Source organism: Telmatherina bonti (assembly GCF_933228915.1).
Source record: "Telmatherina bonti genome assembly, chromosome: 2".
NCBI classification, from domain to species: Eukaryota; Metazoa; Chordata; class Actinopteri; order Atheriniformes; family Telmatherinidae; genus Telmatherina; species Telmatherina bonti.
The window spans coordinates 23,036,174-23,047,326 of record NC_136620.1 but is presented as its reverse complement, the minus strand read 5'-3'; the positions used below and the strand labels follow the sequence as shown (position 1 = coordinate 23,047,326).

Sequence of the window (11,153 nt, the reverse complement as noted above, 5' to 3'; positions counted from 1 at the left end):
ACAAACTCATGGACTGGCCCACTAAACTCCAACTTGTATTTTACCTCTCAAAAGCCATTTATAAATGAAAAAAAGAACATTTTGGTATTAGCCAAAGCCACAAGTTAGGAATGATTTAGAGTGTGAAAAGTGTTTATTTTTTCCAGATTTGGACGGGGCTAAGCTAACCCTTATCTGCATGTTATATGACGAGCTAAAAGCTAGCTAGCTACTAAAGCTAACCATCATACTGGAGTTTCACGTTCAGGATGTAGAGGAAATCCATCGTCAACTTTAGTGTAAGAAAATAGTTTATAATGTCAATTCCCCCAAGCTATATGAAAAAGAAAACATGAGCTATATTAATTTATTTTAGGGGCTAAATAAAACAAATTATCCTAGTCTTAAATATCCAATGCATTCTTACAACTTTAGGATAATATTGAAAAGTGAAGAGATTTTCAAGTGGTAACAACATTGTAATTGTTTTAAATTGACTTGTTAGCTGAACTAAGGCTAAATAATTTAAATGAAATGAGTATATAACAGACCAAACCAACTTGTATTCATCAATTAACTATTGGATTATTAATGCTGAATGACAATACTGAACTCTAAATAGAAATATATAGTATACACAGCTGTGTAACTCACACTGGAAGGAGCATTTTTTTCATAAAAGTTTGGACGTAATTTTATTTGGACTTTCAGGTCTTACCATGTATTTGATGACATTGATATGGTAAGGTATTCCACCCATCTCCTCACACTTCTTCACATTCATCCTCTCTGGATCTCCAGCAGCCAATACAGGAGAACCAGGATCAGCCTGCAGCAGAACAGCAACAACAAACAGAATATAGACATTTATCAAAAATAAAATAGAACATTTCTGTCATGGATTTAAAGATTTGGGGTCAATGTTTAGAATCATCTTATGAAATAACAACCCACAAAAACAAGATTAAACAATCTGATATTCCTGCATACATATTCAAAAAGACACTACTACTACTCCTATGGGTTAAACTTTTGACATTTGTTTCTTTTTGTTTGCTTTGTTACTTATGTAAATATACATATGTGGCATTAACAGGACAAGCTCATAGAAGTGCTCTTTCTTCTTCAGAAGAAGAAAGCTTGTGGCTGCCTATAAATCTGTCTCTACAAAACAATCTTGACATTTTTATTAAACTAATTAGTTCACTTTAAGGAAAATCCTTAACAGGTGAAGTCGATTTCAAACACCACAGCTGATGTATGATGCATGTATTGATATTTGCGCTCTGCACAAACTTTCCCTAGTTCATCTAAGTATGTAAAACAAGCCCAATATTTACCTAGGATAAATTTCAGTTTAAGATAACTTGATTTTTTCCCATGATTAGTGCTTTGAAGCAAAACGCCTTCAGTGGGGTCTACTTACAGGATCCTGGTCTCTCTGGATGGACAGCAAATCTGACATCCTTTCATTGAAGCCTGGAGCAAAGTTTTCTGGGTTGATTGCGACAAAACACTGACCCTGAAACCAAAAACAGGCGACACCATGAGGGGTCCCAATTTTAACAAGACTTACATGATGCAGTAAGTGACTTTGTTCAAACTGTGATACTGTACACAAAAAGAACAGATTAATTGGTCATAGTCAATGTATTTGCTGTTGTATAGTGAATTTCATGAGCACTTTGAATCACCCTGCTGTTGAATTTTGTTATAGAACTAAAATTGCCATGCCTTGTGAGCTAATAACTATGCAATATCTAATTTATCTACCTGAGGAATTACATCATGTTATCTTTAAATGTAGGTATGGCAAAAAAGTAGAAGGTAAAGAAAATCAAATGTACCAGGTTGGCAACTCTGTCAGTCACTTTCCATGTCCGGACATATTTGCTGTACTGAGCACCAGCCAAGATGCCACAGAACACCTCCACCATCATTCCCAGACCGTAGCCTTTGTACCCTCCTGAACAAATATCCAAAACATGCAATTCCATATACAATAACATTTGAAATGTTTGGTTTGGTGAGACTAAATTACTACTTCCAACTTTTTGGGGGTTGAAATTCTGATTTTACATTTTTTTTACATTTTCTAACGAATGCAAACCTTTTTAGGAAACAAGGCTTGCAGGAGAAGTGGATTGTCTTTTGCTTTGTTTTGTTGAGCACGGCCTTAAAATCCAACAAAGAAGACTGATACAGTATTTGGAAGACAAACAAAAAAACCAATAAATGTCAGACCTGTAGCTTCACTGCCACCGATTGGCACCAGTCCTCCTCCAGTGAGGACTCTTTTGGGGTCTGTTGTAATATTTCCATGTGGGTCACATCCCCAGCCATCAGGAATGGGGTCGCCACGGCGCTCACTAAGCTCCACCTACATGCACATTACATGAAGTAGGAGCACAAGATGCTTGAGCTGTATATTACACTTATACAGAGCATTCTTCTAAGTTTCAGTCATGTCTTTTTACCCATAATAAAGATCTAAAGATATCAAGTTCATGACAACGGCTCAAATTGGTCTACTTTTAATTTTCCTCAAAACAACTTTGTTTAATGTCCAACAAATTCACACTTCCATGACAAACATCAGTGTGGTAATAAGAAGAATGATCAGAAATCTTACCTTTCCAAGTGCTACTGTTGACGTGGCCGTGTCCAGAACAAAACTGTCTCCGTCTTTAGCAGGAGCAGCTATACTCAGAGGGTTGGTGCCTAGAGTGCACTACAGATAGCAGGTTTATAAAATTGGAATAAAAAAGAAGAATGCGGAACTCAATTCATTCAACAAAGAAAAACACCAACAAAACAGAAAACATCTTGGATTAAAATACAGACATCCTAATGTAACCCAGGTAGTTTCAGCTAACTGGGTTATTTCAATTAAAAATTAGGTGAAAAGCCACACTGGGTTTTTTTTTCTGTTAAAATTTATGATTTTTGAAAAACAATTCTTAATTTATTAAAAGGTTAGAGTAGAAATGTATGACTCATTATATTATATATTAAGTTAATCTTTAAACCCTTTATTGTCCTTTTAAATTAGGTGGAAAGTTTTATGTTACGCGTCACTGCTCAAAAACGAGCGAGGAATGATCTCTGTCTTGTTCATAGGACCTACATACTCCGCCTGTGAATTTTTGAAAGAGAAAGAAGCTAAATTAAATAAAAATAAGTAAGAAATTCTACTGAGGAATTAAATGCTGCCAGACGAGGGAAAATGTAGGGGCAGGGACTTAAAATAGAAGTCCTGCCAAAATGAAATAAATTGTGTTTTTGTGACTGCAGGCCTGTCTGACAGCTTCAGAGCATAAACCGATCTGAGACAACAAGAAAATAACATGCAGCAACTGTTCGAAGAATAATGCTAGGTGTATCTAGGAGTAGTTGGGCACACAACTTGAGAGCAACATACACTACGATGCTTTGTTTAGTTTATGTGGAGGACGTGTAGGAGTGGCGCCTCAGCGGAGAATGTTCCTCTTGTCAAAATGCTCCAAAAACATCAGAATGGTTTATTTTAACAAATATATTATTTATTTACCTCTTTACCACGAGTGGGAACCACTAATGGGGATGTGTTGGTAAATGACATGCCCTGCAGAGATCAAAACAATGTTAGCAAGACAATTTAAAAAAAAAAAATACAGTCATTTAAAACCATTTATTGTAACTGCAGATAAAAGACGCTGGATTAAAACTGAAACTGTAAAAGTCAGAAATGTTTTACTCACAATCATATTTTCCTTAAGTGCTTGCATTGCATAGTATCCAGCAATACCAAAATGGTTGGAATCTGAGACAGAAGAGGGACATACAAATGTCTGGTTAAAATGTGAAACGGCTAAAGTTATTTATATTGCAGATTTCATGTACTAGACAGTTCAAAGTCCTTTACATAAAACAAGAAAATCATTACAGCAGGGTGCAGGAAGCACTTCAAACAAACTTTTTAATAAAAAAAAAAAAAAAAATGAAGAAATTAAGTTAAAAAAAAGTCTGAAAAATTTCAGTAACAAGGCTTTAAAAAGTGTAATCTGTCACATTACTGTAAATTAATTTGCCTTAAGTTAAATGAAGAATTTGTTAGAATCTGATGATTTTTCATTGTCCAGATTTGTAAACATATTTGTTTAAGACTCTAGAAGGAAAAACTTTTTAATCAAAGTGAAACAGCACAATCCAAGCAATGCAACAAAAATATGAATTAATACAAGAAAATACATTAAATGTAAAATAAATTAGCTATGTTAGCAAACAGTCTTCTCAAGCGGTTTGCCTGCTGTAGTGCAAAAAATATAAAAGTAGGGAAAATTTCAACCACTAATTAGTGTAGTTATTAATAGAAGTATCCTTTTCATCACAATACTTGAAAACAGATCAATTAAACATAGATCAAACAAACGTGTTAAAATGATCGAAACTTTTTAAACTGGATTAATTCAACATTTAAAAGATTGCCTTTTACATAGTTTTCGTTTTGACTCAGAGTCGACATTAATAAGAAATTAACATTTCAGGCTCAGTCAGATTCATTGAGACTCTGAACTTGAAGAGAGGTGAACATCTTCGGCTCTGACCGCAGCTGCAGCTGCAGTCAGTCACGAATGTAAGACATGTGTGCTTACTAGAGCTGCAACTATCGATTACTTTTGTAATCGGGTACTCTGTCGATTATTTCTTCAAGTAATCAAGTACTCTAACGATTTTTTTTGTTATTATAATTTGTAAAACAAATACTAGAAACTAAACCAAAATAAATCTATAAATGTATATTTGTGAAGCTGTTGCATGTGTTGTTACTATCTAATGCATGAGGAAAATGTTTTAAAATGTGATACTTTTAAAATTAGTTTTAAAAGTATCATATTTTAAAATATGCCAACGTGTTTGTGCACGCGCTCAATGTGTGGAGAAACACTTCTCAAATTTCTGGATTTTAAAAGATTAATAAGAAGAATTCACGTAGAAAGAAGGACTGACTTGTAAACATGTCCAAAGTATCTAAGAACTAGTCTATGTCTTGGTGGACGACACGCCTGTTAAAAGTGTGTCTGTTTAATACGGAATAAAAGTTTGCTGCAGGAACAGAGGCTACGCCTGCCGTCACACGCTGCCTAAAACATGCGCTGACTGTGTGTGTTCAGGAGAGACAGATGAAGGATGGATTACAAGACGGTTAACGTGCGGTAGCAGCCGACACCTCGCCATGCCTCGTCACTGCTGACTTATATCACAGGTTATAACACTGTACATTTAACAGCCGCTGCTGTTGTTCATATAAATCGGGAAGCTGAATCTCCACCTGGAGCGGTGAATTTGCCATTAGAGACCAAAGCAACGAGAATCTTCAGACAGAAAGCAAACCGCTCGCCGCTGCTGGTGGAAATGTCCGTCATCAGTCCAGGTGAAACATATAAATTTTATATAATTTATACATGTTTAGATGTTTTATATGTTTACTGAAGCAGTGATGTAGTTCCTCCGAACAGCGCAGTGGTCTGAGAATGCTGCGATGATGCATAAATTAAAATATATTACCACGTGATATTAATTAAACGACGCCCCGAGGCAAATAATTTGCCTCGATCAATTTTTGTACTCGAGTTACTCGAGTTACCCGAGTAATCGTTGCAGCCCTAGTGCTTACATACAATGTTTTAATGCTGAATCAGCATCCACGCAATGCGACTCACCGTGTGCCACCACCCAGCCGATGCCGACCTCTTTGGCCTTTCTTACGGCCAGATTCATGCAGAAGTTTCCCACCACTGGACCCAGGAGATTCTTCCCATCCACCAGTGCTGTGGCTTCACTCTCCTTCTCCACCACTGGCTCACCGTCAACTGCACAGATTCCTGTCTGGATGTCCTTCACGTACATATCTGCAAAAAAAAAATACATATATACATTTATAAAGGCACACAGGGCAAATGTCTCACAGCCCCCACACACACACATATAAGTCAAAGTGGTAAAAGTATAAGCAGTCACTGTTCTGCGGAGTGAAAGAAAAAAATGATAACAAACACCGACTGAGCCACATTTTGGAGTTTACAGAGATAAAGTTAAACTTATTGACCCATCCTGTTGAGACCATGACTGTAGTGGCCTCTGCAGTCTCCTTCCACCAACACCTCAGCCAAACTACGAGCATGATGCGGTTTGGCGCCCACTGTTGTCAAACACCTTTCAATGAAGCCCTGCACCTCCAACTGGCTGATCAGACATCTGCAGCACAAAAAAAAGCAAAAATAAGCACAGATACTGTTTCATACTTCCTGTACAAAAATCTTTCTTTGAAATCTTTTTTAACATATTTGGCATTTCATTTAGGACAAGATTTTAGGACATGCAAACCCTGATGACAAGGCCTCCTTTTGCAGAAGTATGGCTAATACAACAGCACATCTTACACTGAATATGCAAACAATGACCAAGTTTCAAATCCATGTTTCAAAAAGTATAATTCATTAAAGACTGTCCAAGAATGTAAAGTTTACCTGATGTGTCAAACTTTTGACCCTCAGCATCAATATTTTTCTCTTTACTTTGACCTAATCAAATGGAACAATGGTAATCAGTTCAGATAACCCTTTTTTGGGGAAAAACAAAGTAAAGCTGCCTCATGATGTCTCAAATCAAAGTCCTACTTGGGTGGGACCCCCCTCTCAACACTAGTGCTGTATTTGACAGAAAGACAGATTAATGAAGTAGGCCGAGGCAATAAATTTCCTTTTTGATTCAATTGAACTACAACAGCAAACTTACCTTCTTAAGCAGCTTTAAATGTAGATTGCAAACCTTTTCTAAACAACTCTTGGGAATGAACTCAGCTTGAATGATGTTTAACAAAAACTAGCCCCTTCGAAGACCTCCATCTAAACTGGTCCCTTCAAAGACATTTAACAAAAGCACATACCAAGTTCACAGAGTGCATATAGCTGAAAATGCCGCTTCCTGTTTCTTTCTCTCCTCCTACACTTTCTGGTATGAATGTCTCAAATCATGATGGTTGGACCCAACTCAATCTGTTGGTTTCCTTATATAGGCTATTATGAATTGGCTTTCATTATAGTTTCTTCTCTGTCTGTAAAGCGTCTTGAGATGGCATTGCCGTGATTTGACGCTATATAAATAAAGTTGAATTGAATTGAATTGGTATTTTGTGTAAGAATAGGAAGGACAAAAAATGTCAGTTTTCATATACACCATCAGGACATGTGAATGTGATCTACACAAGATGGTCAACTGATTAAATGAATACCTAAATATACCCAGCAGAAGCATTGGCAAATAACGATTTAATTAAAGTTTGTTGCAGATCTGGTGCATTTTGGATATTAACTGGATATTTAAGCGTGATTTAAGAGTGTAATGTACAATGCTGGTTGCAGATTTACACATGACAACAGAGTGGCCCATTGTCCTCTTGAGAGTCTCTCCAGTGGTTTTTCATGAAGACACCTGCATAAATTAAGTAATAGTGTCAGGAAAAGCTAAGAAAAAGAGCATTAAATCTGTTCATAGACTCATAGTAGGGGAGGTAAGGGAGTACCCCATAACTCATCACATTATAAGCTACAAGCAAAACTACTGATTCAGTTTCATTGCAGCTAAATGTATCATTAAAACTGGGGTAGGTAATCCTGCTCAAAGACATTTTTTTTTTACTCTGGGTGAAGTGGTTCCTCGTCCTGATAGTGGTCTATACATTTTGTAATCATGAACAATAAGAAATATAGTTGTCCCCCTGGTTTACTGTAAGTCTGTAAAAATGCTGAACAATCAAAACGTTCGGGCCAAATTGAAGTTGTTCATTTCTTATATTCCGTAAGCTTCTTGACAGCTGAGAAAATGTAGAAAGGATTTCCCGACCCGGCTCGGTTTATTTGCCTCGTCCCGCTAAGCAGGCGAGAAAGAGGAATTGTTGATGGAAAAAGATGTGAACTAGAAAATGACTCAGAGAGCACAAACCTCCGCCACAACATTTAAAAATATTCCTGGATCCAAACGGTGATCAGGATCACCACCAACATTAAATCTGTTCTTCCTTTTTACATTTCCAAACAACTCCTGGAAATGTAACTAAAATCCATCCATAACTTTTTGAGTTATCTTGAACACAAACAGATTTACACGCTGGTGAAGACGGAGGTAAGAAAAAAGCCTTGGATCACGCAAGGAGCAAAACCAGAGGGGGAGGAGCCAAGACAGGGTGCTACTTTCACATCTTGCTATCTCCCCAACATTACCTACCCCAGCTTTAAGCCTGTTTTGCTCTCAGGTCCAACAAAAACTTTTACTCTTTCTACCACATTACATGTGCATAAAACAGCCTTCGATGTTTAAGTATCAACTACAGTTCATCCATGTTTCCAGTGCAGCATATTTTCTCCATACAAGCCTGAGTTTGGACTCTTTTAAGGTCAAATTCTACCCTCTGCTTCACACCTAACCTTGACCTAAATCCTCCCTGCTTGTTTAAACTATAAGAGACAGGAGAGTTTATATCTTCAGAGATGCAGGACCTCAGTAGGGGGCAGGGGGCCTCAACACAACAAAGCCCCGATACAGCTCCGACTGTAGCTTATAAGCATGGGGGAGGTTAAAGCATGAATACCACTGAGGCCCAGCATGGCTCAAAAACATTTCTACTGTCTGTCAGATAACTCCCTTGGGCAAAGTAGCATCTTTTTACAAATTGTAAAGAAAGCAGAAACATGACTTGAACTGAATTGCTTCATGTCTTGTGATGCTGCATGTGATCATTTTGAGTGCTAGAATTGCACACTATATGCATGCAGTAAACATGTGTCACTTCCAAGAGGATATAGTTTAGAAGAGCCTTCGACAGGGAAGGAGGGAGTATGTATGCCTCGTCTGTTGTATGCATGTGAGCCAACCAGCCAACAAGCTTTAAAATGAGGGTCTGAGCATAAGTGAGCGTAAGTGAGATATTGGTAAAAACTGAAGAGAAATCAAATGTGGAAAAGCTTATTTGTATAAAAAAAAAAAATAGCAGGTATTTAAGTCACAGGAAAAGAAGCTAAAAGAACAATTTGCCATGTGTGTACCATGTTCCTGTAGGTCACTTAAGTAGAGGAAACTGAGAGGGAAAAACTTCAGGAAGTTCAATCAAAAAGCAATTGCAGCCTCTTCAAGCCAAACTCTGTGCAATATGTTTCATGAATCTTCCCGCTCTGTGAGTGCCTGTGGCCCCTGAGCCGCATGTTTTTCCACAGTGGCCCCACCAGACTGCTGAGTGGTCATGTTTCCCAATTCACAGCTTTCACCCCTCTGCTCTGCTCTAAATTCAGCATGTTGAGCAAGACAAGCATCCTCCCTAAGTCTGGATATGCTGACGTTTATTACTGAGAAGTTTTCCTTCCTAGCTGCAGCCCCTGGGAAGTGGGTGAGGGGGGGTCTTGCCATGATAAGGCGGTTTGAAGCCATAATCAAACGAAATGAGAAGAACTCATGTTGACCAATGAATGACTGAGGTAGAAATACCATAAGAGTGCAAAAGTGAGAAAGTATGAGGCTATGTTACATCTAGATTTATGGATTTACTTCAGTTATAATTTGTCAACAACACATTGTAAACTGATGACGTCATTTCTGCACAACCAATTGTTCAATTAAGGTTGTGCGAAATAAAAAAAAAAAAAAAAAAGTCCAAATTTTGTAGAAGCACAACTGGATTGCTTTAATTGACTTGTTGTTTTGTCTCAAACATTATTTATCATCTTGGTGCAACGCCGAGTCCTACCTATTCATGCTGTCCGGTTCTAAACGCTACTCGGACCGATGGCTTCCCGCTGCTGCTGACGGTGATCCTCTGATAAAATGATCCACCTTCTCGCTGCTACAATCCCAGCAGTAGTAGGAAACGCCTAGTGTTGTTGTCAGCTCGATAAGGTTTGTGTGTGTGTGTGTGTGTGTGTACGTGTGGTGTGGGCGTGTTTAATATGAGAGTTTGTCGTTTGTAAAGACCTTTACGCGCGAAATCTCGTCGGTCCCCAACGCGGTCCGGGTTAGGTTTAGGGGCCACACATTACACACTTTGCATATTTCGAGTTTCCAGCGGGTAATGTGTCTCACAGAGAAGCCATTTGACCATGAGACTTGGCCTGCATGGAAAGCAGCAAGAGAACCGCTTCCGAAGTGTTACGCGGCTTAAATTACCAGGCTTGACATTAAATGTACCAAAACCATACACTTATAGCCTAATAAACGTAGTGATGCATCTAACTACAACAAAACATGACCCGGAACTAATCCAGACTGATGCATGGTCACCGAGTTGATGAAAAACACGAGACTTGCTTGTTTTTAGTCCTGATGAGCTGAAGGAATGCTTTTGTCTTGCAAAACGGCAGCTGAGGGATGAAAGAAGACCAAAACAGAGTACAGAGACCTTAAAAAGTGAACTCATAACAAAGGCTTTTTCTTTTCTATTCTTTTTTTTTTTTCAAATGATTTCTGCGTGAATGAGGTCTTAGTGTTTTCCTGATGGTCACAAGCTGTTGCTGCTGCTTTAAAGATGGATCTTTAAAGGCAAATATGGATCTTTATTAATTCCCCATGTTAACATCAACGATTTTCACACCATGCTGCAGTCAAGTTTCAAGTTGGTTAATTTATTGTCAGACAGAAGAGCCCTGAAACCTATTTTTTGATAAGCATGGAGGTTTTTTTTTTTATTTTTTAACATGTCTGTGATGATAGCTTTTGTGCTATTTCCCCATTTAACATGGGTTATTAGTTACTCTGTAGAAAACGTAACCTTAGATAACGAGTGAATATTAAAAAAAAAAAGAACCATCGAAATTTCAGGAAATACTAGAAGCAAGGAAAGGAATCAAGTCAACAGCAACACAAAACCAGATCTCTTTTAGATGGAAAAAAGAAACAGTTTAAAAAAAAAATTAAACCTACATAATAAGAAAAAGAAATAAAATAAAAACATTTCAGGGGGAAATGGTGCTCTGTTTATACATTTTGTGTGGGTTTTTCTGTACTAAAATATGTTTTAATTTCTTTTTTTAATTATGCTTTTGTATTTTAAAGTCTTCGTTTTCCCTGTACACAGATCTTGGGGTTGTGTTAGTGTTTGTAAGTTGTTATGTAAAGAAAGCTGAGTTTAGTCATGTTTCATGATATCT

At 37.6% G+C, this 11,153-nt stretch overlaps 1 protein-coding gene across 1 annotated transcript in view; it reads right to left on the bottom strand.

Annotated features, from left to right (window-relative positions):
• Positions 1 to 9,765, bottom strand: part of LOC306768520 (putative oxidoreductase YjmC) — a gene marked incomplete at both ends in the record, with an annotated part of 10,130 nt that extends 365 nt beyond the window's left edge. Inside the window, 10 exons of the mRNA XM_079256906.1 lie at positions 698 to 808; positions 1,406 to 1,501; positions 1,827 to 1,945; positions 2,224 to 2,359; positions 2,612 to 2,710; positions 3,530 to 3,583; positions 3,720 to 3,781; positions 5,682 to 5,870; positions 6,068 to 6,216; positions 9,758 to 9,765. Of these exons, the coding sequence (XP_079113032.1) occupies positions 698 to 808; positions 1,406 to 1,501; positions 1,827 to 1,945; positions 2,224 to 2,359; positions 2,612 to 2,710; positions 3,530 to 3,583; positions 3,720 to 3,781; positions 5,682 to 5,870; positions 6,068 to 6,216; positions 9,758 to 9,765 (1,023 nt within the window). The remainder of the gene's footprint in view (positions 1 to 697; positions 809 to 1,405; positions 1,502 to 1,826; positions 1,946 to 2,223; positions 2,360 to 2,611; positions 2,711 to 3,529; positions 3,584 to 3,719; positions 3,782 to 5,681; positions 5,871 to 6,067; positions 6,217 to 9,757) is intronic.
• Positions 9,766 to 11,153: the final 1,388 nt, after the last annotated feature.